This window comes from Molothrus ater, chromosome 6, assembly GCF_012460135.2.
Source record: "Molothrus ater isolate BHLD 08-10-18 breed brown headed cowbird chromosome 6, BPBGC_Mater_1.1, whole genome shotgun sequence".
Taxonomy (NCBI): domain Eukaryota; kingdom Metazoa; phylum Chordata; class Aves; order Passeriformes; family Icteridae; genus Molothrus; species Molothrus ater.
Window position 1 is genome coordinate 11,511,438 of NC_050483.2, and position 25,935 is coordinate 11,537,372.

General features: G+C 42.9%; 1 protein-coding gene across 3 annotated transcripts in view; it reads left to right on the top strand.

Moving 5' to 3' along the window:
• Positions 1-25,935, top strand: part of DENND2B (DENN domain containing 2B) — a 155,880-nt gene that overhangs the window by 73,053 nt on the left and 56,892 nt on the right. For all 3 annotated transcript variants that reach the window (XR_008508442.1, XM_036383853.2, XM_054515142.1), the window contains one exon: positions 21,186-22,400. Coding sequence is in view for 2 of the 3 variants with exons in the window: in XM_036383853.2 (XP_036239746.1) it covers positions 21,186-22,400 (1,215 nt within the window). In the remaining variant the exon portion in view is untranslated. The remainder of the gene's footprint in view (positions 1-21,185; positions 22,401-25,935) is intronic.

Genomic DNA, 25,935 nt, shown 5'->3' on the forward strand with positions numbered 1-25,935 from the left:
AGCTGTGTGACCACTTCCAAAATCAGTCATACTCAAGCCAAGCTCATTCAGTTTTATATCAAATGTATTTATTTATTTTAAAGTGAAATTAATTCTTGGTCCACATTACTAAATCCAACTAAAATACTTTGTTTCCCTTTAAAGGATTATGTGGTTATGGGCTGGGCACAAGTCTAGAAATATTTTGCCTTAGGAATTGACACCTCCAGAATTCTTAAATAAAAGAATGTGTAGATACATCCAGTGCTGGAATTAAGCAGTGCTCTGCTGTCAGTGCTTGAGTAGGGCTGGCAGTCTTTTTGCTCTGCTGGCTTGTCCTCAGAGTGCTTTATTCTCTTCCCTTTCTACAGTAAATTCTTCATTTCAAAGATAATCTCATGTCTTGAGGAAAACTCACCTGTTTAGGGAGAAGAGTCATCTTCAGAGAGGCAATGCCTGTGCAGGACTTGGCTCTCATTTAGAGACATCCCTTCATGGATGCAAATGTAGGGCCTTTTGTTTGTGTTATCAGATATGTAACAATATGCCTTTAATTCTTATTCATTCAATTATTCTGCTATTCCTAATTCAACAAAAAAAAAAAAAGAAAAAGCAAATTAACCAGTGCTCCTCAGCTCTGTGTTGGACTGTAGGGACTGCCCAAATTTGTCAGGTCATTCATGCAGATGTGATCCAGTCTGCCTGCACTGACAATGAATTATCCTGTGACTAATGCAGAAGAGCTGTGTTCACATCCAGGGTGGATGACTCCAGGGGCAGGAAGGGGAGGACAACCCTGAACAACTCCCTCACCACCAGTTACAGAGCCTTGGGAGGGAGATAACTCTGCATCCACCACAGAGGAGCCCTGGTCCTACTGTAAAAAAATATTACCAGCAAGATAAACAAAATGTAATTAATTGCATTCATGTATTTCCCATGAATAGAAATTTAAAGACTATGAGATTTATTTTTTTTACATACCCTGAGATTTCTGATTAGAGAGCATTGTGAAGACTGTAATAACTTGCAAATCAAAAGATGCATCTTCAGCTTTCTGTGTTGCTCTAAAGCAATGAGGTTTTGATCTTATTTGAAATTCTAATGCGTGCAATTTTCCCACTAATTTTTTGTGTGATTGCCATTGTCTTAGCACATTTATGGTAAAGTATTTTCTCATCTCTTACTCTTTCCTTGCTTAGCATGTGGAAGTATTGCTGTGAGTGATAGAAAGGTTGCTTGTTTCCCTTGTGGATGGCTCTATTTCAATTACAGGTGAAAGGCTCCATTTTAATTAAAGGTGAAAGGTGCACTCTGCCTGGGCTTACACTTAGTACACAGGAACAGGGAAAGCAGCAGGTCTAGAAGTGGTTGCTGGCTCTTTACAACTTTTGACATTTGTGCATGGTTTGGAAGGTTAGTGGATGCTTTTTTGTGCATATTTGGGCATGCAAGTTTTATCTGAGGGCTCTGAGGAGGAAGGAGTGAGAGCAGCTTGAAAAAGAGAGTCAGTTATGTATGCCTAAAGCAGGAAGCCAAGGCTTTTCTGCATTTTTATTTTAAAATAAAAAATTCTGTTGCCCCATCAGTTTTGGGGTGGCCTGGACTAAAACATTTCCCAGTTTTTCCAGCCAGAGCAGCCATCAGGGACTTTGTTAGAGCAAGAGGCCAGTGGTGTGAGTTAAGCTCACATGGTCTCAGCACGTCCCAGCCTCTCCCCACTGCCTGGGCTGGGACCTCTCCCTCTGCTGTGGGAGATCTCCTGGCAGCTGAGCAGGGCTCAAGGCAATGAGGCACTCCACACTGAACTGCTGAGATGGATTTTCCTGCCAAAAGTATTTGCCTACTGCTCAGAAGTACTAGTGAGAACATTCATGAGCTCTTTATGAATTTGTGAGAGAGAAAAAAACAAATCTCCTGTAGAAAATGTTTGTTAATTCAGAAGAGAATCAAGTTTTAATATTTTGACAATGAGCTTGAGAACAGGAAGAATAGTGATTTAATAAAATTCTAAGACTAAGCAATATGCTCAGTTATTGGAGATGTGATGAAACACAGCTTTGAAAAATTTTGTTTAAACCACTGAGATTTAGAAAACCATACAAATAAACTTCAGCCAAATAATGATGAAAACGGAATAACTGATATGAAATCTATTAGCAAATACTGTACCCTTTGCTTTACAAGCAGAAACAGCCTGAAACATGCAGCTGACAAATTTTCAGCAGCTCCATTCCCAGCAGTGCAGAGTTTCGTTTGGTTCAGAGGGGAATAAGAGCTGTTGTTTACCCTGTGAGACTGGAGGTGCATTTGGGACATGGAGCTCTGGCAGCACAGCTCTGAACTGGGCCATGGGAGGTGGGAGGGCCATCAGGAACAGAAACATTTGCAGTGGGAAGGAGTCACAGTGCCGGTTCAGATGACCCTGAGGCTGGGAAGGGTTTGAATACAGGCTTTGACTGTCCTGCTGATTTCCGATGGTTGGGGCGCAATGTTCCCCTCCCTTGCTGGGCACTGACCCCGGCCTGGCAGAGCTGAGCCTGCTGCAACCTCTGCAAGTCCCTCAGCAGGGCTGCAGAAACACTCTGATGAGCACAGTGCTCTACAGACACGAGAGGAATGGTTTGTGAGATGGGGTGACAGCTTCTAGTTAGATCACGAGATAGAATTGGAGAAGTGCACCCACTTCTGCCTACATCCTTTGGGCTTCCTCAAAACAGTGGGGAATTTTGCTATTCCTTTTCTATTGCTGGCTGCTTTGTTTCACTTTAATTTTAAAAGTCCATTCAGGAAGAATGCACTTGTCAGTCAAACAAATGACTTTTTCTTAGATGGAAATTTTACCAATATCTCCCTTCCATTTGCATAGGTTCTTAGGAAAACACCCCAACAAACCCTAAAATTTTGATTTGATTTTGTTTCATAAAGCTTCAGATCAATTTGACTTTGTTATTACTTAAGAGGCTACAGGAATATTGTGAATTGCTTGTATAAGTTAATTCTCATGTCACTTGGAATTCTTTGTTTTTATATGAAGAAAATCATACCTTATCATTAAAATTACCTTTTCTATTAAGGTTTATATTTGTCAAAACCACTGGAAACTAAAAAAAAAATTAGAAAGAGAAACTAACAAGTCTTATAAAAAGAGTTCTAGGTGAGAGGGTACACTAAAGAAGCATTTTAAATGCAACTATTGCAGTATGAAGACTACTTAGATTTCATCCTTATTTGCATCCTTAGACTGCAATCCTTATTTGTTTAATCACTATATTTTCAATAAGGTACTCAGGGGTACTAAGATCTGAAATAAACTTAGATAATTTTACGGGAAATTATTACAAAAGCTTGATTTTGGAAATGTTTCTGATATCTTTCTAGTGCTTTTACTGCACTGAACTGTAGTGAATAGAAGCAATGAGGAAGACACATGTAAAACACCCACAGGAGTCCCCACCTGTGCAGTATCAGAGAATCAGCACAAGTTTTTTGTGAGTTTGTTTTTTGGGTGACCATAAGAGTGAGACTGAAGTCCTCAGGGAATAGAGCATAGTAGTCATGTGCATAACATTTTTACATTATAATGCTAATATTTCAGTTTTTCTGGAATGAAACTCTATTGCTTTCTGGGCCAGGGAGATGCTGACAATCTCACTGAAAAGACCATCAAAGATGCCAGTGATGAGCATTGCAAATGATTTTTCATGTTCTGTGAATATCTGTCCATTTAGGAGCTAAGACACTCATCTCTTTACACTTGAGCTCTTGAAAAGCCATGAGTGTGGGAGAACAATTTCCTTCTGTGCCCTGATCAGTCTGGATTTGAATCAGTGTCTTAGAAATGAAAGGGTCTGTGTTGTCTTATCAGTTTCCTACACTGTTTGGTTATCCTAAAAAGATATTTTCCAGTTGTGCAGAGCACAACATTAAAAGAGGACATAGCAGAATTTTTGAAGATTGAATTTGAAAGGAAGATCTGAATGTAATAAGGTAGATAATATGTTTCTCCCCGACTGGAAAAAAAAAAAAAAAACAAAACCCAAAAACATTTGCCTGGGAAAACAAAGCAAGAAGTGCACAGACCTAGCACCCTCACAGGCTTCATCCTCTAAATAACATAGCCACTATTCATCAGGCAATATTGTGTGATGAAACTGGGAATTAGCTCAGTGATGAAACTGGGAATTAGTTCAGTGCTTGATTCAGTCTCCACACCGAGCATCACCTTCAGTCCTCACATTTGAGGAACAAACATTGACAGCAAATGGTCTTTACAAGCAAAAAAAGCTGTAAACATTTTTCTTCAAGCAGGAAAACAGGGCCTAATGGAAATACACAGCTGGCATCCATGTTATTAAAATATATAGCTGCAAAAATGCCCAATCTTCCTGGGAGACTTTTTTGAATTGTGACATTTGTCGCAATTCCCATCATGCACCCTGAAGTTATTTCCATTCTGGCCAGGTCCTGTGTATAGAACTGGCAGTGTGTCACAAGGCAATGTGTCACATTCCCTTGGCTCCAGGGATCCCTGGAGCTGTTGAGCAGCAGGCATCTGGTAGGATGGGCTTCAGTGCTGAAAGCACAACTAAATATAACCATTTTAACAGATATGATGTTCCCAATAACTAAATAACACTGAAAAAAATGATTTATTGAGTCAATCCATAAAATTCTATTGTAGTCAATGGGAATGTCAGTTCTTGTAAGAGCCTGACTGCTTTTTTTGAGAGCCTAAATATCCTGTTTGTTATTAACTAGAGAGGAAAATTTTGCCCGGAGTGTCCATATGTTGTTCCTGAAGCTCTTTGTTAAAGCACTATTTTCATAAAGGAAATATTTTACGATTATCATATTAATGATGAGCTTTATTGCCAATATGTGCTAGTATTTTATTGTGAGGGAGCTGTAGGAAATTGCTCAAGTATATGAGAAGTATTAATTTGTTTTCTTCTCTCTCCTTAGCTATAGAAAGAAAATGTTAGGTCTATAAAACAGGGTCACTTCAACATAGGTGATCCACAATACTGTGGCTGTAGAGCAAGTACTTTTTTGGCAAACAATTAACAGCAGCTAATAGATGGAAATGGTATTTTTCATTTTGATTCCTAGGATAAATCCATCATGCATCACAATTTCCTAAAAGCAAGCTTTTTCCAGGTAACAACATAACTATTTGGCTGTAAAAGCACAATTCATCGCAGTGGCAGCAGCACAGAAAGGCTTTGTGATTCAAATTCTGCCAGCTGGAAGCTCTGAAGGTCCTTTTAACAGCTAATGCAGGCAGGCAGATGAGCTGCTGGTACAGGGGACTTCAGTGCTGGGATGGGCAGTGTTGGTGACACTCAGGTGAGGGTTAATCCTCCTGTTGTCACAGTGTGGATGTCTCCAGCTGACTCACCCATTTTATTCTGCAGTGGCACACTCACCCTGACTCACCCTGGCAGCTGGGGCCAGAGGAGGAGCTGTCAGTGCACATAACCTAACAAATACCCAGTAATGAGACAGCAGACCTCTGCCCCCTCGATTTGTGCTGGGGTGGGAAGCCACTTTATGTCAACACAGGCAGAGGGGAGATGGCAGACAGCCTGTGGCCCTTTGTTGGCAGGGACCTGAAAGGGTTTGAATGTGGATTTTTAACCTCTCCCTTTCCTGTCAAACAGTACTGTCACCCATGTGGGCTTCAAGATAGGGGCTGAGCCTGGCAGGATTGCTGTGTCTGTGTGTGTGTGGTTTGGTCCCTGACACAGCTTCTAGGATTTCTTTAGCATCAGGCAGCTGGATTGCCTCACTTCAGAGCTTCAGGAATGAACTGCAAACTGTTGCTTCCTGTAACTTTAAAATACAAACTCAATTTTTGTGGGCTACCAAGAGCAAACTTCTGGCTTGCCAGATTTCCCACACACCGGTGCCTTCAAAGCCAACACGTGAGACTGCAGAGAAAGGCTTTGCTCCTGTTTTGTTAAACATTAACAGCAGTTTCCTCCCCTTAAGCACACAAAGGGACAGAGGTTTGACAAACCCTCTCAGTGTGTCATTTGCTGCTTGACAAGTGAAGCAGGCAGTGCTCGGGGAGCACAGAGGCTATAGCAAAGTATGGACTGAGAATTCCTGCATCTCCATTCTGCATCTTTCCAGGAGGAAAGAGCTCCTGAGTAAGTCTGGGTGTGCTGAAGTGATGGCAGTGGTGGGCAGCTGTGTGCTTGTCAGAGGCACGAGGGGGGGAAACCAACACTGCAGAAGGGAAGAGCATGAAGTGCCATAGCACTGAATTCCTTAGTGTCCTTCCCACAACCAATTTTGCAGGAGATGAACTGTCTACTCACAGACAGGAACTCAACAGCAACCTTCTGCTTACTGAGAGGAGCCATAGCAGTAGCTTTCATTTCCAGAGATTGCAGTTCTGGTGTAGGAGAAGTGACTTTGTAGGACTAAAACTCATTTTTAAAAACCTTCTCTTCCCATCCTCCCTCTACCTCTTTTGCTCTCAGGCAGAACCTCATGTCTCTAAGGCTAAATGCCTGTTTCTTGTCTTGAGATTCCTTTTTATCCCCTTTAATTCTTAAAGGTGATTATTAAGTTATGCAGCACTGTTCATACCCATGCTAAGCAGAACTTGCTTTTATTGTATAGAAAGTGCTGGTCCATTAGAGAGAGATCATAGTTGTTTATACTTAGGCTGAATAGGCTTTACAATGACTGTACTTTTCTAACCTGCTGAGATGAAAACACAGGATTAAATGAGGTGCTGCTGGCACACTTTTGTGTGTTGTCTTGGTTTTGATGCCTGGTTTCAGGTCTTGGGTTTTTGTGGCATCTTTTTTTTAATATACTTTCTGTGAAATGTGCTTTCTTGGCAATGAGACAACTTGCATTTTTTTTTCCCCATTGAATAAAGAGCATAAGTCACAGGCTTGTGCTTTTCAGGAAAAAATCAGTACTATGGGTCCAACTCTGTGAGGTTCTGAGGGATGTAATTTAGGGTCAGAATCTGGACTTCAATTTACTGCTTCAAATATTCATTATCTGAGACCCCATGGGTTGCTGGAAGGAGTTTGTTGTTTGTGTTGTAGTCTGTAGGGAGCAAATACTTTCAGAGCTGATGAGCTTATAAATGTTGCCTGTTGGTTTTTCTTGCTGAAACACAGATGCTGGTATTGCCTCACTTGCACCATAGCATTTTCATTTTCTGGATGCTTTGCCTGGTGCTACCTATGTGGCTTCCTGTAGGGACATGAAACTTAGTTTTGTCCTGGAAGTGAAAGGATGTATGACAGGAAAAATGTCTTGCTTTTAGTTGCTCTAAGTTAATGTTTACTTACCCTAAACTGAGGAAAACTTTCAGTTTTCTGTGCAGTATTTCTGTTGCAGGGCAGTGGCCACAAAATATTTTCATCCTTGGGTTACACTACATACAAATTATTTCATAAGAAGTAAAAAGTGAAGTGAAATGTTAATACGTATTGGCCTGCTCCTTATAGAAGCCAGTGTAAAACTGAATCCACAGTTTTATAAGAAGCCAAAGTCTTGTGAGAATCAAAAGCTTATAAAGGATATATAAATCCCCCAGCTATTATTCTGATTCCAAATTTAGGCTTGAAATCCCACAGCTCTTGTAGGTGTGGTGCTGAAATCTGGTCTGGAAGGCTCATTTCAGCTGGATGAGTAATGGATGCATTTAAGTTACCCTTGATCACAGTGAACAAAGTCGTGGGGAGTGTCTTTCCCTGACCTAACTCTGCTCCTGTTGACAGTTATGGGCAGCAAAAGGCAGAGAGGAGCCAATGTCTGAATCTTTTGGAAAGTTTCCTTTAGATCATGTTTCTGAATGTTGGTGTGCACAGTGCTCCAGCACTGGCTGATTGTTCATTTGTTAATATGCAGTGAAACTGAATTAGGGCCAGATGTAGCCCTCAGTCAAGTTAAATTTGTCCTTGTCTGGACTCTTAGGTAAATAACTATGATAGCAACAAGTATTGCAAATCACGGCTTGGTTTTTTTCTTTTGCCTTTCTTCCCCTTTTTTCCTTCTTTTTTCAAATTTATTTTCAAGTTTATGTGTATATGCCAACAGATTGGGAAATAAATAGATCAAAGAGTTTTTCAAAGTTCTGTTCAACTAAGGAAGAACCCCAACAACTTTTGGCTGGCCAATTTTTTCATATGATGCTCAGTTGTGGATATGCCCCACACATTTCCTCATTTTCCTGGCTTGTTTAGCTAAAAGTAGAGTGAAGCACACTGTAACCAGTCCGATGTAGTAGCCTGATTTACTTTTCAGTACAGATGTTATTCGAGCATTTCAATGTATTTAAACTGAAACTTTATTTTTCATAAGTGTGCACTTGCACCAGATCAATGCCTTAAATCTTCCTGCACTAACTTTTGCATCAGTTTGGATCTTTAGCAACTTCTCCTTAGCAACACTTGATTTGTGCTATAGCATAAGGCAGAAAAAAAAAAAATCAAACGCTGGTTAACAGATTTTTAAAGGAAGTGAATGAAAAGAAATTCCCTCATAAATTCAAGTCAAGTATATAACTTCTTAATCAGTACAAAGCCATTGTATGAGCCAAGGCCGAGCCCATCGGCGACGATGGCAGCGCCTCCGGGATGACGTATTTAAGAAGTGAAAAAAGTTACTGTGCAGGAGGTGTTGCAGCCAAAGAGGAGAGGAGTGAGACTGTGTGAGAGGAACAGCCCTGCATGCACCAAGGTCAGTGCAGAAGGAGGGGCAGGAGGTGTTCCAGGCACTGGAGCTGAGACACCCCTGCAGCCCATGGTGAGGCAGCTGTGCCCCTGCAGCCCATGGAGGACCACGGGGATGCAGAGATCCACCTGCAGCCTGTGGAGGAGCCCATGCCAGAGCAGGTGGATGCCTGAAGGAGGCTGTGACCCCATGGGAAGCCCATGCTGGAGCAGGCTCCTGGCAGGACCCGTGGAAAGAGAGCCCACTCTGGAGAAGGATTGCTGGCAGGACCTGTGATCTTGGGGTGGACTCACACTGGACCAGCACCCTGTGGAAGGGTGAACTGAAGGACTGCACCCTGTGGAAGGGACCCACCCAGAGCAGTTAATGAAGAGCTGCAGCCATGGGAAGGACCCACCTTGGAGAATTCTCTGGAGAACTCTCTCCCGCGGGAGACACCAAGCGCCGGAGCAAAGGAAGACTGTAACTGTCTCCCATGGGACAGACCCTGTGCCGGAGCCGGGGAGAAGTGTGACTGTCTCCAGTGGGAGCAACCCCATTCCAGAGCAGGGGAAAAATGCTCCTGTCTCCAGTGGGAGCAACCCCATTCTGGAGCAGGGGAAAAATGCTCCTGTCTCCAGTGGGAGCAACCCCATTCCGGAGCAAGGGAAAAATGCTCCTGTCTCCAGTGGGAGCAACCCCATTCTGGAGCAGGGGAAAAATGCTCCTGTCTCCAGTGGGAGCAACCCCATTCCAGAGCAGGGGAAAAATCCTCCTGTCTCCAGTGGGAGCAACCCCATTCTGGAGCAGGGGAAAAATCCTCCTGTCTCCAGTGGGAGCAACCCCATTCCAGAGCAGGGGAAAAATCCTCCTGTCTCCAGTGGGAGCAATTCCATTCCGGAGCAGGGAAAAAATGTTCCTGTCTGCATTGGGAGCAACCCCATTCTGGAGCAGGGGAAAAATGTTCCTGTCTGCATTGGGAGCAACGCCATTCTGGAGCAAGGGAAAAATGTTCCTGTCTGCATTGGGAGCAACCCCATTCTGGAGCAGGGGAAAAATGTTCCTGTCTGCATTGGGAGCAACCCCATTCTGGAGCAAGGGAAAAATGTTCCTGTCTGCATTGGGAGCAACCCCATTCTGGAGCAAGGGAAAAATGTTCCTGTCTGCATTGGGAGCAACCCCATTCTGGAGCAAGGGAAAAATGTTCCTGTCTGCATTGGGAGCAACCCCATTCTGGAGCAAGGGAAAAATGTTTCTGTCTCCAGTGAGAGAGACACCATTCCAGAGCAAGGGAAAAGTGTAACTGTCTCCAGTGAGAGAGACACCATTCCAGAGCAAGGGAAAAGTGTAACTGTCTCCATTGGGAGTGATCCCATGCCAGAGCAAGGGAAGATAACTGTCTCCAGTGGGAACGACCCCATTCCAGAGCAGGCGAAAGGTGGGAGTGTCTCCAGTGGGAGCGACCCCAGCCTGGAGCAAGGGAAGAGTGCAGTAAGTGTCTCCAGTGAGAGTGATCCCATTGTGGAGCAGGGGAAAAGTGTGACTGTCTCCAGTGGGAATGACCCCATTCTGGTGCAGGGGGAGAGTCTGAATGTCTCCAGTGGGAGAGACCCCCTGCCAGAACAAGGGAAGAGTGTAATAACAGTCTCCAGTGGGAGTGATCCCATTCCAGAGCAGGGGAAGAGTGGGACTGTCTCTAGTGGGATCGACCCCATTCCAGAGCAAGGGAAGAGTGTAACAACTGTCTCCAGTGAGAGTGACCCCATTCCAGAGCAAGGAAAGAGTGTGAAGAGTCCCCTCCAGAAGGAAGAAGGAGCAGCAGAAGCGCTGTATGATGACCCGACCCCAGCCCCTGCTCCCCGTAGCTCTGTGCTGCTGCGGCAAAAGAGGTAGAGAAAATGGGGAGCAAAGTTGAGCTCAGGAAGAAAAGGGAGGGGTGGGGGAAAGGTGTTTTTAAGATTTGGGTATATTTCTCATGATGATACTCACATTTGATTGATAATTAACTTTTTTTCCCCCAAATGGTGTGATGGTAATTGGTAAGGGATATCTTCCTGTCCTTATCTCAACCCATGAGCTTTTTGTTACATTTTCTGTCCAGCTCCGGAAAGGGAGTGACAGAGCAGCTTTGGTGGCCACCTGGCATCCAGCCACATTTATGAACACTGGCAAGTGTACCAAGGGTCATGTTTGTCATCTTAGCTGCAATGTATTTTGCGTTCCATAAGGTCAGAGTGACTGAAGAAAATTATGATAAGAGAGGCCAGGGGTATAAACTTTGAAATCTTTCCTCCTTCAGATACAGGATGCAACCTCTGCAGATGAGACTTGTTGTATACTCAATTAATAGGTTTCCTTCTCTCTTCCTTGCTTTGCCACCTCCATGAGTCATCCTTCACTTATCAACTGCTCCCTTGACCTTCTGCTTCTCCAGGTGCCAAAAAAAACCAACTCCTGCATCTGATTTCTTTCTTTTTCTTTCTTTCAGTTATTTATATAAGAGAGAGATATTGTGTATGTGTGAGAGATATTACTACTGCTCCTGTCCAGAGTCTGTTATGAATGTTGGGCTACTTAGAAAACAAAAAAAAGTGTAACTTTTGGTAGGAAAACTGTTTTGCCTATCCTCAAAGGTTGCAATTAATGTCAGTGTATGTGTGAGTGACAGATGAGTTTAGAGGTGCAATTGTATAACTCAATGACTGGAAAGTTCACAGAGGATGGTAATAGCATTTATTATGTTGGAAAAATAGTCCAAGTTTGAGACACAGGCATCTTTGGTGATTGAAGCAAGTGGAAATCCACTCTAAGGGCAAAAGAGAGAGGGCAAAGCTTATAAAATGAAGTTAAAGATGAAGAACAAGGGCACATTTCTCAGCTGTGTCATTCTTTGTACAAAAAATGTCCTTCAGGGAGGAGATAAGCTTTCCTGCCATGGAGTGTGCTGGTTTTATGACAGTACTTCAGCTTTTTGCTTACAGAGGAAGGTTGTAGCAAGTTGAACTGAGTTGTTAAATGTGTCTTGCCAACAGGATGGCACCCAGGTCAGAGATGAGTCAGACCTCAGAGGCCTGAGCACTCTTTGGGCAGAGTTTGAGATCAGAATGAGCTCTTCTTTTCCCCTGCCTCAGATGGTCCATATGACTTGTGACCTCCCTTCCCAGTGCATGAGCTCCAAGTGCACAGCAGTGAGACAGGCTGGGGCTGACAGGCTGTGTTTAGACAGGGTGATGCTGAGCTTCTTCTGCATTCACAGAGACAGTGCAGGACATTCTAGTCTAATGGTATTTTAAATTTTATTTTGTTTTGCTTTGCTTTTTATTTCCTCTGCAGTTCAGTAACTCCAGAAGCAACACAGATATTCTCAGATCGTTTCAATCCCTTTAGTATTATCCTGTGTGCCATATTGTATTTTCTCCAGATATTTCAGGCCTCGGACTTGATGGACTGTGATAGTGGTAGTTGAAATGAAGACAGAAATTAAGAATCCTGTTTCATAGCAGACAGATGGACAATGGCTTTTGGTTTTATAACCTGCTCTTCTGGGATGCTTTCTCACTGTGTTAAATAATCTAATTTGCAAAACTGGACAAAAGAAAGCTCTACAGAAAGATCTCACTGGACACTGGCAGCACATTGGGGACCACAGCTAAGCTGGTGGAACTGGAAGGAAAATGTGGATACTGGTAGGAAAGGCAAATAAAATATTTTATATTTATTCTGAAACAAACTCCTCAGAGTAGATGAGGTTAAGAAAGTTTGTAGAAGATGGGAGTTCTGAATTCTTATTATTTTTCTGTCCCTGTTGGATAGTTATACTTGAGTCTATTTGATGAGGTTTTGCATTACCTAGAAGCTGATTTATATGTGAAGCAGGGAAAGCAGATTTGTCTCTATTCTGGATTAGTGAGCAGCCAGGATTTAGGACTTTTTGAGTTCCTGTTCAGATCTTTTCTCTGTGGATATAGAGTATTTCAGAAAAGTATAGAGTGACCTTGTGAGGTTTTCTGACTTGTCAGGGCAGAAGAGGGATGAGCCTATTTCCCAACAACTTTCAAAACCCAAATTTCAGATTTGGAGGTTGCCAAACCCAGAATGCCCTCAGATATCTTGAAAACTGAGCGTCACAATTAATAAAAATAATTTTTAATGCTTCCCAAATTGCATTTGCGTGAGCATAGAAAACTTGGAAAGCTTTGTCAGAATTAGTTCCACGGAGTTTATTGCTTTGATATTGCGGGACAGATGAGCAAGCCTCTTGAAAAATCACCTGTGCTTTGAAAAAGCAAAGTTGAGAGCCTCTATGTGCACTGGGATTTTTAATAGTCAGCATGTTCAGACATGCTGCTAAAGAACAAGTTTCAAGGAAAGGCAGTTCTTAAATAGACAAATGAAGGTTTGTGCTTTCTGCCTGGTTTAAGAAAATAATGCCATCACTTGCTGCATTGCCACTCCCTCTCCTGCAAAACTCCCAAGATCTAAAGATATCAGGTAAGACTAAAACATACTGAGCCAATTCCAGAAGAATAACTATAGTGGAGCTGTAACAATGCAAATATCTCTTGCATAAATTATTATTCAGAACATGTTATGGGAAAAGACTAACTCCAAGGGAGGCTTTCCTTTTTCAACTTTGAATCATATTTTTGGAGCAAAAGTGAGAGATGGTCCCATGAAACCAGTGCAGTTTACTTTGGTGGAAAAGAGAGAATGGCTTACTCTAATACTTCTGTTCTTGCTTTTTGATTTTATCACAGTCAGCTTCTGATGCCTGTGATGCAAATACACACCCCAGGCTTGTTGGTATTCTTTGCCTTGGGTAGTTATTTATGTCTGAACAGAGGAGGTGAAAAAGGCTTAAAGGGGGAATTGTTTAAAGACCACCCTGCCCTTGCCTTGTAACAGGACACAAGACAGCCATAAATCTGGAGTGGCAGGGAATCTAACCCTCTCAGTCTAGATAATTTCACAATTTCCTGTTATCTTCTTCCCCCTCACTTGGCAAACACACCTAGTGCTTGCTGATTGATGGCATTTTATTTTAGTCGTTCCTCATGGTCAGATTAGTCTTGCTTGTCTTGTCTTTATGGATCCAGGCTAATTCAAGAATTTAGGATCTGACTCATCAACTTTGATTTCTTTGCCCTTGTTTTGTACAGTGGTAGAGCATAGTTGCCACTTCATGTAATTTACTTTGGCAGAATGACTCCTGCATTTCCCTGATGTAAATCAGATCTTTTTGCTTCTGAGCCATAAAAGTACAGTTGATCTGCAGTCAGCTGTGATTGTGTGTACTTTTCTTCATGAACCAACTGCAAAGGCCCTACAGCTCTGGGGTGAGGGGCTGTTAAACACAGGAATTCACCACAGCACCCCTGCAAATCCACCCCACAATTGTTAACATTGACTCAGTACTTGGGAGCACAGACACTGGGGCTTTTAAAAACCACACACAGAGCCTGGTCTTTTTTTTTTTTTGCCTGTTTCACAGTCCTATCATTCTGTAGCTAGTTCTGATATGGTTTCAGTTTTTATTTCAATGGAAAGTATCAGAACTCCTTGGGGGAAAAAATTCAGAAGTACAAACAGGAAAATAATTGCTGTATTCTATTTTTGTTCTATCTTTAAACATACTGTGATTTGTTCTCCACTTTGATTTTACTGCCTATTCTCTCCAAATGCAGGGACTTTTCCATCCCAGCACAAGTTCATGAGAGTGAGCCTATTTCAAACAATCTTATAATGCAGACTCACTGCTCAGTTTAGAAAGTACAAGTTTTTGTCTTGTTTTTGTCACAATCCCAAAGTCAGCAATAACAGGGGGATATTATCTGGAATGCAGATTTTTGGGGATTTTAGGCAGACTCCTGGTGAGAGCTCAAAGATTATAAAGGGTCTGGTGTAAGAGGGTTTGTTCTGCTGTTACGTACCTCACTTTCTTTCCCAAGAGAGAGGCAAGATATGACAAGTTGCACCACTTGTTCCAGCACCAAGCTGAATCAGCTCAAAAATCACCTTACTGGTGTGTGCCCAGCATTTGAGTGTGAAAAGTTCATCTCCTTTATTTGTCATAAACTCTTATTTAGATTTAAGATAATTAAATACAATCTGTAATTATCTACTTGAGTTATGTAGAAAATGAAAATGCTGTGTGCTGTGAGAGTGCAGAATATATTATAATAGAAGGGTTTACTGCCAAATGAGAATGGATTTAAATTCAGTAGTGCAGGAGGTCTCTTTGGCCTTAATGTTCCCATAATCCCTGGTTACAAGAAGTAACAACAAAGGTTTTAAAGTCCTTTTCTGCTCCTGGAACAGTTAAGACATTAAAAGACTCAATTTATATTCTTTGGTGCAGTACAAGGCAGCAGTCCAAGCCTAGATGACTGTTTATATTTGAAAAGAAAAAGTCAGAACTCAAAGGATCATCAATACATGGGATTCTTGTGGGCCACCTCAACTAAGCAGCAAAGCTTAGATTCTTAGATTTCAGATCACCCGTTCTGGTGATGGTTGTACATTTTACCCTCATGCTAACCCAGTTAGAGCAGCCTGACTCCCTGCATTTGTCCCCTGCTGAGTCTTTGCAGCAGTCACTGCCTCTGCCTGTCTGTGCCCTCTGGTGAGGAAAGGAAATGGCACATTGTCACAAAGAGATAATGCTGAATCCACGCTGCTCTGTGAAATGACTCATTCTGTAACTCATTTCAAAGTGCAACCCCACCACTGACTGCTGCTGTTGGACAGCTAAAAGTGCTGTCACAGTCCTTTGGAGAAAGCATAGAGGAATTTTATTACTAATTCTTGTATAGAGAGAGAAAGAAGGAATTTTTGGAGACGTGTTCCTCATCATTGCTTCTATCAAAAAGTCCTTATGCTTTTTTGGTCTCCTTAAATTACTCTGCCTTTTTATACCTGAAGAGGCCTGGGAGATTGCTGTGCTGCAGTGGTGTGTTCAGTTTCTGTTTGTGCAAAAGTATTGATTTGTACTGGGAGCTTTCCCAAGAATGTCTGACAAAGGCAGAAGAGTTTATGTGCTCTGTTTGTTTGCGCTGTGATTTTCTGGCAGCACTGCCCTTGGTGGGGTGTGAAACTGTACTGGTTTCAAGGAGCTGTGGTTACTGAACCTCTGCAAAGGGCTTGTTCTGTACAGGTCACAAAAGGAAGGGGACAAAACCACTGTTTCTAATTTGAGCTATCGGTCTCTACGTGTTTTCTCTCCTCTGCCTGCCTTGTCAAATCAGGTAGAAGTTTGATATAAATGAATATCACAGTGACCCCTTACATCTGTTTTCAGCAGCAGCACACCAAAATGTGCATGGTATAGCGAATGGTTCCAACTAGCAGGTGAGCAGGGTGTGCTTCCTTCTCACTTTGCCTGGCTCTGGGAAGGATGGATTCCAGGATCTGCACTCAGAGTGGCTGGCAGTTGGTGGCTGAATATTCCTTAGCATTCTCTCTTACAAATTTCCAGAAAATGTCCAAGTTAGATCCTCATTTACCTATCAGGGCAGCTTTAGTGCATGTGTTAAACATGAGTTTTGCTGCCCCTGCAAAGAGAAATTTCTGTTGCTTTTGCTTCAGATCTCCTTAAATATTGGCTAGAGCAACAAGAAGTTTCTAGTGCTGGCCAAATCTACACATTCCTAAACTCAGTCCTATGGTCACAGCTGATTCTGATGTTACTGCTACCCTCAAGCAGGTTAGGTTGTCCTGATGAAATGGCACAATGCCCTGAGAAGAACCAGGAATGAGAATAAAACCCTAAATAAAATATTTAGAAAGCAATATTTTTTTCTAATAAAAGTGGGGAGAAAGTCCTGAGGAGTAAAGCCAGTGCTGGGATTCTTTGCACCCAGCATCAGTGTCACTGGGAAATGATGGGACCTCATCAACAGGAGCCTGGAAAACCCAGTACCTTTTTGTCATCGTGTTCCTTGTTCTTCTTTCAGTAAATTGGGCTCCCATGCATGAGCATGTTGGAGTGGGAAATTCCCTGGATCAGAGAGCTAAAATCTCTCCTACTATTCTGTACATGTCAGTTTAAGAAGAGCAGATGGGATTTACAAAACTTAAAAATTGCTGAGTGGCTTCTTCCAGCTTGCCTTTCCTCAGGACAGGATGATCTCTGGGATCACTCTTGACACTTCAGGAAAGCTAAAACAGTGCTGCAGAGTCTGAGCTGCTTAGCTCAGAGGTCAGAGCAGGGCAGTGAGAGTTGAGAGTCCTGTAACTCTTTCAAGGCAAGTCACTTAAGCACCCTCCAGTCACTGTTAAAGCCTGAAATGCAACCTAAGATTTTTCTTACTGTGTATATAAAGTGTATATATTGGATAAAGTGTATGCTGGATCTTGGATGCAAATGCCTCAATAAATGCACATTCTGATTATCCACCCATACTCTGATTCCCAAGGCACAAACCCAGCTCCAGAGCCACCCTTCTGGCTGCCTCCCATTGTTAAAAGTTACTCATGAAGTTGTGGGAATTTTCTGCACCCACTGCTGCTCTTTCCTGGAGTTGATGTTTGGCATTGGAAGCAGGAAGGAGCTGTGCCTCTGCTCAACTGGATCAAAAGGCCAAGCCCCCTCTAGTTTTAAATACTAATTTTGTATTGCTCACTCTCAGAGTGGTTTCCAAGAATTAAAATTTTCCTCTTCTACAAACAGACAAATGTTATCACCACATTTTGCAGGAAGAAGATTGGTGTCTTGTCCAAAATTGAAGACTCTTTGACTTTTAGGTCAGATGGAGGGTGAGAACTCAGGCACTTTTGGCACCAAGAATGAGCTCTTCTCCATCCCCATAGGTTTTCAGTACAAGTTAGCCTTGCTAAAAGGCAGGAACTCAGTTTTTTCATCTTTTGCCTTGTGATGAGTAGGTTGCAAATTATCTTAAAGGAAGTGTGTCTGTTCTCTTCTTGGTGCAGCTGAGATGCAGCTCTACTGGTATCCACATGTGGTCACTGGACCTGGTGAAAGGAGATGCCTTTACTAGAGAAAACAATAGAATATATGAATATTTGAGAGTAGCCCTCTAGAATTACAGTTTTTGTAAATTACGAGTTTTTTCTATGTTTGGGTGACCAAAAGAGAAACTGAAGAGAGACTGAATCAGAATGTGAAGATCAGTTGTATCTACAGTTCAAAATCCTACAGGGCATGACTGATATTATCAGTTTCCTCCTACTGTGGGTAACTGCTCATTTCTCAAGGAAAAAAATCACAATAGCAAAGCTGAGCATGATCTAGAGAGCTGGAAAGCACCTCTTGGATTCTGTCTGCTCTCCTTGGTGAGCAGCAATGAGTTCCAGCAGAAAGGTGCTTCCAGGATCTGTCACCTGTTTAGAGGACATTGTGGGCTGCTTGGCAGCCTTTGAGACTGCAGTGCATGCCTGACTTGCTTGGGGTTTGGGCACTGCACTCCTAGGGCTGTGTGTTGGAAGAATGCCCCTAGGGAATCAGAGCCACTTAGAATGGTGTCTTTTGTGAAATGCTTATATCCTCAAAGAAATAATCCTTGCCCAAAATGAAGGTCTTGGTCAAGGGAACTTGTTAAGAAAGCTAAACTTGATTCCATCATCTCTATTTATAGATGGCATTTGGAAAGTCTGTGTAATGATATGCATTGTGAGGGGCTGCACCATATTGTTCTGTGTGAAGAAAACTTCAATTAAAAGCATTTTGCTTAACAGTCTTTTTGAGGAAGGTTGCAAGTTTCCTAATTATCCAACTCTGTCCAGTAATACTAGTTTTAAAGTCTGTGGAACTATTGTGCCTTCAAGAGAACATTCTTCTAGTGGAAGTAAGTTTCTTAGGGAAGAACCATTTTATTATCTACTGATCAGCTTTTGGACTTGTTTTTCTCCTTCATTCTGTTACTTTCCAGCATCCTTTAGAGAATGTATGCTGAAACCTTTGAGACAAAGCTCTGTTTCTCCTTGTTGTGGAATAAGTCCTCTAGATTCTTTCTGAATTACTCAAATTTAGAGTGTAATACAGTGTAAAACCAGAATCTATTTCTTAACTGAGGTAACCCAAGTCTTTGAGGGCAAAGTCCTGCAGAAGGCCTGGGGCTCTGCAGCCCCAGTTTAGCACAGTGGAAGTGATTGGGAGTTTTGTAACTGAATTTGGGGGTTTCAATATGAGGCCTTAATTGCAGTTACCTTACCTGGAACCTGGGGTCTAAACGAATGGCTCATGCCTCTTAAGAAGAAATGTTTTACAACTTCTTCGGGTTATGCAAACCATAATTTTCCCCTTTTCCTCGTTCCCTGATGAATCACCAAACCTTTTCCTGACAGTGGAAATAGCTGAAAAGATATTTCTTAGATTATAAGGAGATGAAGGACTTTGCCTATGGTATTTTCTGTGCAGTGTGTCAAAGGCAGAGAGAGGTGTCTGATTATCTGATTGTCAGCATGTTCTTCACCTCCGCTGTCCAATTTTACTGACCTTATCCCTGTCATTTTATATTTTATTCTTGCTATTGCCAGTACAGATCAGAGTCTAATAAGCAAGTTGTAACATGCTAAACCATTCCACAGGGCCTCTTCTGTCCCTATCCAGTAGCTGAATCCTGACAGTGGATTTAGCCAACGTGCACCTACTGAGGCTGTAGTGGAGGCGGTAGTCCTTTGACATAAAATACTGGAAAATACATATCACTGGGTAACGCCTGTTTCCTTGAGAGAAAGGTCAGTGCAGCTCTGGGATGGGTCTGCATGATATGAAAGAATTAGGAGAACATGATCTCAAATCTAAGTTAAGGCAGTGTTATGAATAATATAAAAATTTGGCTTTGTGGTATCAACCTGAAGAAACTGAGATAAGACAGGCTGAAATAATGAAGGATCAGGGTGCCCCACTAAGCCTGAGGAGGCTGATTTAGCTTTCATCTTCAGGCACTTTAAGGGTATGTTGGCCAAGGTAATGCCAGGTAATCTACTACAACAGCAGCAACAGCCAGCCAAAATCACTCATCATCTGTCACCTGCTTTTGATCTTCTCAGATCTCTTAAGACACCTGTCTGCAGCTATATAGAATGGCAGGAAATTCAACTTCTAGGATGCAAAGAGCATATTCTGGCATGCATCTTTTCTTGTCCTGCTTTAGGCAGTTGTTGTAGGAGTGTTCGCCATCATCTTTGGCATGAGATCTCTTCTCCTACAGGCATGTTTATCTTTCAAAACAGTAAAGAAATAAAAGTCACCAAGCAGTGTAACTTCTGTGACAAACAGACTTGCTTGTTCTCAGGCCTCTGAAAAAAGAAATCAGTTCCCTTTTGTAATAATTTGATTATTCTATTTTTCTGACTTTTTTGGTGATATTTTTGAGCTTTGATTGTGAAGTATCTGCTGTAGGAAACTGGGATGAAATCTGATAATTTGGTTTGAGGCTGCATTTGAAAGAAAAGAAAATATTTCCTGTGTCAAAGTAAATTTTTCAGAAACCACTCCAGTGCTCTAGATTTTTTGGATTAACGCACAGAAATTGGAACTTCTGCTGTAGGTATTGGCTGGCTGTTGGGAAGAAAACAATATAGCAGCAGAGATCTTCTGAATCTCTTCTCCCTTTGCGCTAGTACAGACATTTGCTCCCCTGATTTCTTTTGGGCAAGCAGTTCTTTTATTTGGATCTTGCCTGAGTACAGGTCAGTTGATAAAAAACAGCTTGTCCACAGTCTTCACACAGTAGAAACTTAATAGCATATGCAAGACATTACTTATGGGTTCTTGCTCTTTTTCCTGTACTGTCTGAAACAGAAAGGAGTTAACATTCAAGGAGTTGTGATTACTTCTCCTATGATTTGTATGTATGGATTTTGGCAGGGTGGCAAACCCCCTTTTTTGACACAGTTTTGGCTTAATTTCCTTACTGCTGGCTCGTCACTGATGAGCCAAATGATTAATGTGTTACTTAATGTCCTTGTGTCTTTTTGTTCTTAAAAGTCCTTGCAACAATGTACAGAACCCCAGTAACAATAGCTGATTTTGCAAACCATGGCTAGAATTTGTTCCAAGGGTTTTTTCCAGGGTAACACTGAGATCTTTCTATGTAGTTTATACTCTTCAACACATAGTGTGAGCAGATTAATGTGTTTTCTCAGTGTGTAATATTCTTTTGATAAGAAATTACTTCTGTTTGATAAGGGGAATTTAATCTGTTGGCCACAGCACCAGCTCCAAGACGAACCATGTCTACTCATCTGCAGGTGGTAGATGCTTTCAGGGCAGAGGTGTGCTATGAGAATCTCAGCTGGTTTTGAGTTCAGGAAACTTGGAAAAGCAGGAGGTCAAACAGAGGTGAGAAAACTTGTTTTGGATGTGCCAAGTGTCCTGCTCATGGCCAGTTAAAGGCTGCCACCTCCCACCCCTGACTGTGGCCAATGGTCACTGGTGTCTCAATGATGCTTTGGAGGGGTCTTGCAGTATGGAGACCTGCAGCCAGAAGAAAGTTGGCAAATAACTCCAGTTGTTTCCCCAAGGCCTTGATTTTTTTATTTCTTTTTGTTTCCAGGTGCCAGTCAGCCAGTCCGCCACCCCTGCTGTCCCCTCAAAGGAGCCCTGCCTACCCCCTCAGTGACAGTGAGGACTCCTCCCGCTCTGCTGGGCTCTCCAGAGTCTCCAGCTCCAGGCTGTGCCTCAAGGACTGGAACAGCCGCACATCTACGCTGCGCAGCACCTCCACGAGCCCCTCGGACACCGACTCGCTGAGCCGTCCCCTCAAAGCCATCAGCGTGGGTGCTCTGGATAAAAGGCTGTCCGTGTTCAAGGCTGACCAGAAGGAGAGTCCAAATGAGGGCCAAGATGGGGAAGCAGTAGGGAGCCATCCGCTCACCCGGAGCACTCTGTCCTTGGGCACTGCCACCAAACTGAGGACCCTCTCCAGCAGCAGGGTGAGCGTCCGCTCGCAGACGCTGGACATCAGGCAGAAGATCACAGAATGGGAGTGCCGCCGGGAGCTGTCCCCCAGGGCCAGCGTGTGCATGGACAAGAGGGATGCTGGGGAGAGGTCAGGCAGTGAGAGCTGCCCCAGTGTGCTGACCTCTCCCTGCAGCGACAAGACATTTGATTTCAAAGGGTTCAGAAGAATGAGCCGAACATTTTCTGAGTGCTCTTACCCGGAAACGGAGGAGGAGGAACTGCTGGATAGGGATTCCTGCCATCGGTTTGAGAAGAGACTGGGCAGGAGTGAACCTCCTTCTGCCACTTTCCTTAAGAGCCATGTGAGGAAAGAGTCCTCTGCTGTGCTCAACAGAATCCAGAAGATCGAGCAGGCACTGAAGGAGCAGTCGGGCAGAGGCCTCCCTCAGTTACCAAGCAGCTGCTACAGTGTTGACAAAGGGAGGAAAAAGTCTGGGACTCTGCCTACTGTGGAGGGACTGAGTGAAACCCCCAGCGATAGCAAAGGCGGGGGTGTTATTTTGGGGAGTGAACCAGAAAGCCCTCCTGAGGCTGAGAAAAGCAGTAAAACAAAACAGGGCGTTACTGCGAGCTCAGTGGGCCCCAGAGTGCTCCTGGAAAGCGCGCCCAACAGCGCCGTGAACCCTGTCCCCAAGCCCAAACGCACCTTTGAGTACGAGGCAGACAAGTCCCACAAGAGCAAACCAAGCAATGGCCTACCTCCATCTCCCACAGCTGCTGCTCCTCCTCCCCTCCCGTCCACGCCCGCGCCCCCCGTGACCAGAAGGCAGAAGAAGGAGTCGCGCTTTCACCGAAAATCCCAGAACAGGTAAAAGCCAAGGGAAATGTGTTGTGTTTGCAGGGAATGCCTCAACGAAGGCAGGAATGATGCATCTGACTCCATGTTCTCAGCAGGCTAATTTATTACTTTATAATACTATATTATATTAAAGAATACTATACTATACTAACTAAAGAATACAGAAAGGATACTTACTGAATGCCAAAAAGCCAATAATGAAAACTCGTGACTCTTTCCAGAGTCAGCTTGGCCCTGATTGGCCAATGAGTCAAAACAACTCACACCAGAATCCAATGAAACAATCACCGGTGGATAAACAATCTCCAAACACATTCCACATGAACAATACAGAGGAGAAGCAAATGAGATAAGAATTTTCTTTTTTCTCTGAGGCTTCTCAGCTTCCCAGGAGAAAAATCCTGGGCGAAGGGATTTTTTTCAGAGAATGTGAATGCCACAGAAATGTACTCAGTTCTCCAAATGGATAAATAAATGGGCTATATTTTTGCTGTAGCAATATTCTAAATTCTCCCTCTAATGCAGGTGCTTTTGATGTAAGGAAATCTAGGAATTGCATGCAAGACAAGTGGGGTTTTTTCTGCTGGTCTGTGCTGATGGAATGCACTGGTACAATACCTTTGAATGCCTTCAGTTTTGGAGTTCTAAAATCTGCATCCCTCGATTCCCCAAAAAGCTCTAGGTTAGGTGTGCTAAAGGTTATCTAGTTAATTCTAGCACAAATGCCCTTGTTGGCGATTTTTAATGGACCATAATTTCATTATTGTCTGGTATGGGACTGTAGCTGCTCCCTCACAGCTTTTTCTTCCTGTAAAATGTACTTGCAGAGGTTTTCTATTTCCAAAGTTCATTACTATAGTAGTTGTGTCAGTTTTATGCAACGTGGGTGATTTTATTTAATTCAGTCCTGAGGAATATTATCCTAAATTATTATCAAAAAACTGTAGAGGATTAATGCTGAGAGAACTGTTTCATCACAGAAAGTCCTCTATGTTTTCCTGAGTTAATGATGGGGAGAGTGTATGGCTACATTTCCCCAGCAATTTGTGGAGCTTGGCTTATTTTAATCACGTGATTCCTCTTGAGTATTAGACATGGTAAACCTCATTCTGCTCATTGCTTGGAAAATTGTAGGCACAGTTGTTGCTGAGCATTCAAATTGCAGCATTTTTAATGAGTTCACCTGCCTGTGCTTGTGTATGATTGACACCCTCCCTTGATATTTAGTAATGAGGTTTGCAAGGAACTGCTAAGCAGCATCTCAGAAGCACACTATCCCTTCAGATTCTGCTGCTTGATGTTGGCTCAATTATTACAAGTTTTTAGCACAACCTCACCTGAATTATACTGGGACAAGAAGAGAAGAGGAGCCTTCAGCTTCTGTCCTTTTCTCTCAGGAGACACCTGCTCCTGAAAGATCAAACAGCTCTGCTGAGGCAGGTTGTTTCTTCCAGAAAGGCATGGGGGGGAGTGCAAAGTCAAGCTCTGATCAGCAGTGCTTATCTTTTAGTCCTGGCAATAATCTCAGAGGAAGTAAATCTAGTTTTTAAGGAAAATTTGTGAAGTAAAGCTGCCGTCAGTTTCTTCAGCACAGCATTTGCAATATGCAGAAGACAAACAACAATTTTTAAATGTTCTGGTATACATGCTAGTCTTTATCATCAGAAAATGGGCAAGTCATCTAAGAACCACAGTATATTATCACAGTGAGTTTCTGAGATGAAGTTTTGAAGCTCCTTTCCAGAAGAGGTATAATTCTGCTTGCACCTCCTTTTCTGCAGATTGAGTCTCCTGTCAGAGCAGAGTTAGATAACAGCACAGTTCAGCCAAGGAGCTTCAGGCCTGGGTTAGGGCTAGGGAGAACAAGCCTTTTAAAAAGCATTATTTATCAATTTAAGTTATAGAATATAAATTGTAGGATTAACAGGGTTGTCATGTGTATCTGATAATTCTTGCAAATCAGTTTGACATTTTACTGGGTAGGTATCCATTTCATTTTGTAACAGCTTTACCCACTGTACTTTAATGATTTCTCTGTTAATCATGATCTAAAGAAGTTCAAGTCAACCTCCTAAAAATCTCAGGTTTGCTGGCTGACTTCAACGCTGAGTGGAAATCCTTTATAAAAATTTTAATTTTATTGTCTTTACTACTGTTCTTCCTTCAGCTACAGAAAAGACATACGCGATTTACAAAGCACCAAAGACCATACAAGTCATTTAAGAATGACAGTATTTGGTTGATAGTAATTACTGAAATCTCAGTACCTAAGCTGTTCTTATTTTGAGAACAGACAAAACTCATTGTAGCTGTGTGTTTCAAACTGAACATACACATGGTTTGCACTCCCTGCAATGCCATGAGAATGGACTGAGGGTATTTATTTTCCAAATACTTGGGTTGAAAGCACTGCTTTTAATTTTGGTGGCTAATTCAACACTCTAGTAATAGGGAGGAAGTCTCTCATGTTTGCCTGCTAGCAGAAAGCCAGGCTGGATCTGGAGAACCTGGTGTCAAGAGTAGCTTTAACATTTCAGAGTGGTGTGAGCTGGGTGTTCCCCCACAGCTGGAAATCCTCTGGCACACACACAGTGCAGCAGAGGAGTGTCACAGGATAGACTTGGGACATGTGGACCACAGCTGAGTGTTGGTCCACAAAGCCATTCCTGTCATCCTACACAGTGTCACCACATCATAGGGGTGCCTTGAAATCTATAGGAGCTGGGTATTTAACTACTTTAGAAAGTCTCATTTCATCCACAGCTGTGCCTTTGGTGTGTCAGCATCCTTTGTACTGTGAATAGCTGTGGAGGAGCAGGTGTCTGGATCTGACTTGCACAGATTGTTTCTGCCACAATCCTGATGTGAATAACTTTGATCTGGATATTCTGAAGATTAGGGAAAGGAGAGAAGAGAGCAGGCTCTTAAGCCTGATCCAGCTGTAAGCCTGCTCCAGCAGACACACAGGAAATTCTCTTCTCAAGTGCAGTGTTCTGTGCCACAGTCACAGTGTTACCTGTAGGGATGCTTGAGCCAATTTACAGGCCAAAGTGCCACATGAGGCTCTGTCACTGCCACATGGACATCCTGTAACATATGCTGCACTCCAGCTGGGAAAAAGAAAAACAAGGGGGGTTGATGGCAGGGTGATTTATTGTTCTAGTTGGGGCTCAGTGAGTGGAGTATGGGCACCAGAACAGTCCACACAAGCCTTGCAGTACCATGGGATTATTTATGCTCTGACCTGAGCATGTTTTTCTCACTGCTTCATCCTCAGCAGTAAACCCATCCCATGAATGCCAGCCCCTGTGCTGCTGCCACTGCAAATCACGGGTCTCCCTCCCCGAGTGTAGTTTCTGCCCCAGAGAACAAGGCCTGGGTGAGCTGGAGATCGGGAAGACCTTGGGAGAAAAGCCCAAGAACTCTCTAGAACTGCTCAGCACCTTTGGGGCAGGTGTGGGTGGGAGACAAATTGTGTGGGTTCATCTGACCCAGCTGGTCCTCACCTTCCTGCCAGGAAGGCCCAACCTTCAGCCCCTGAGCC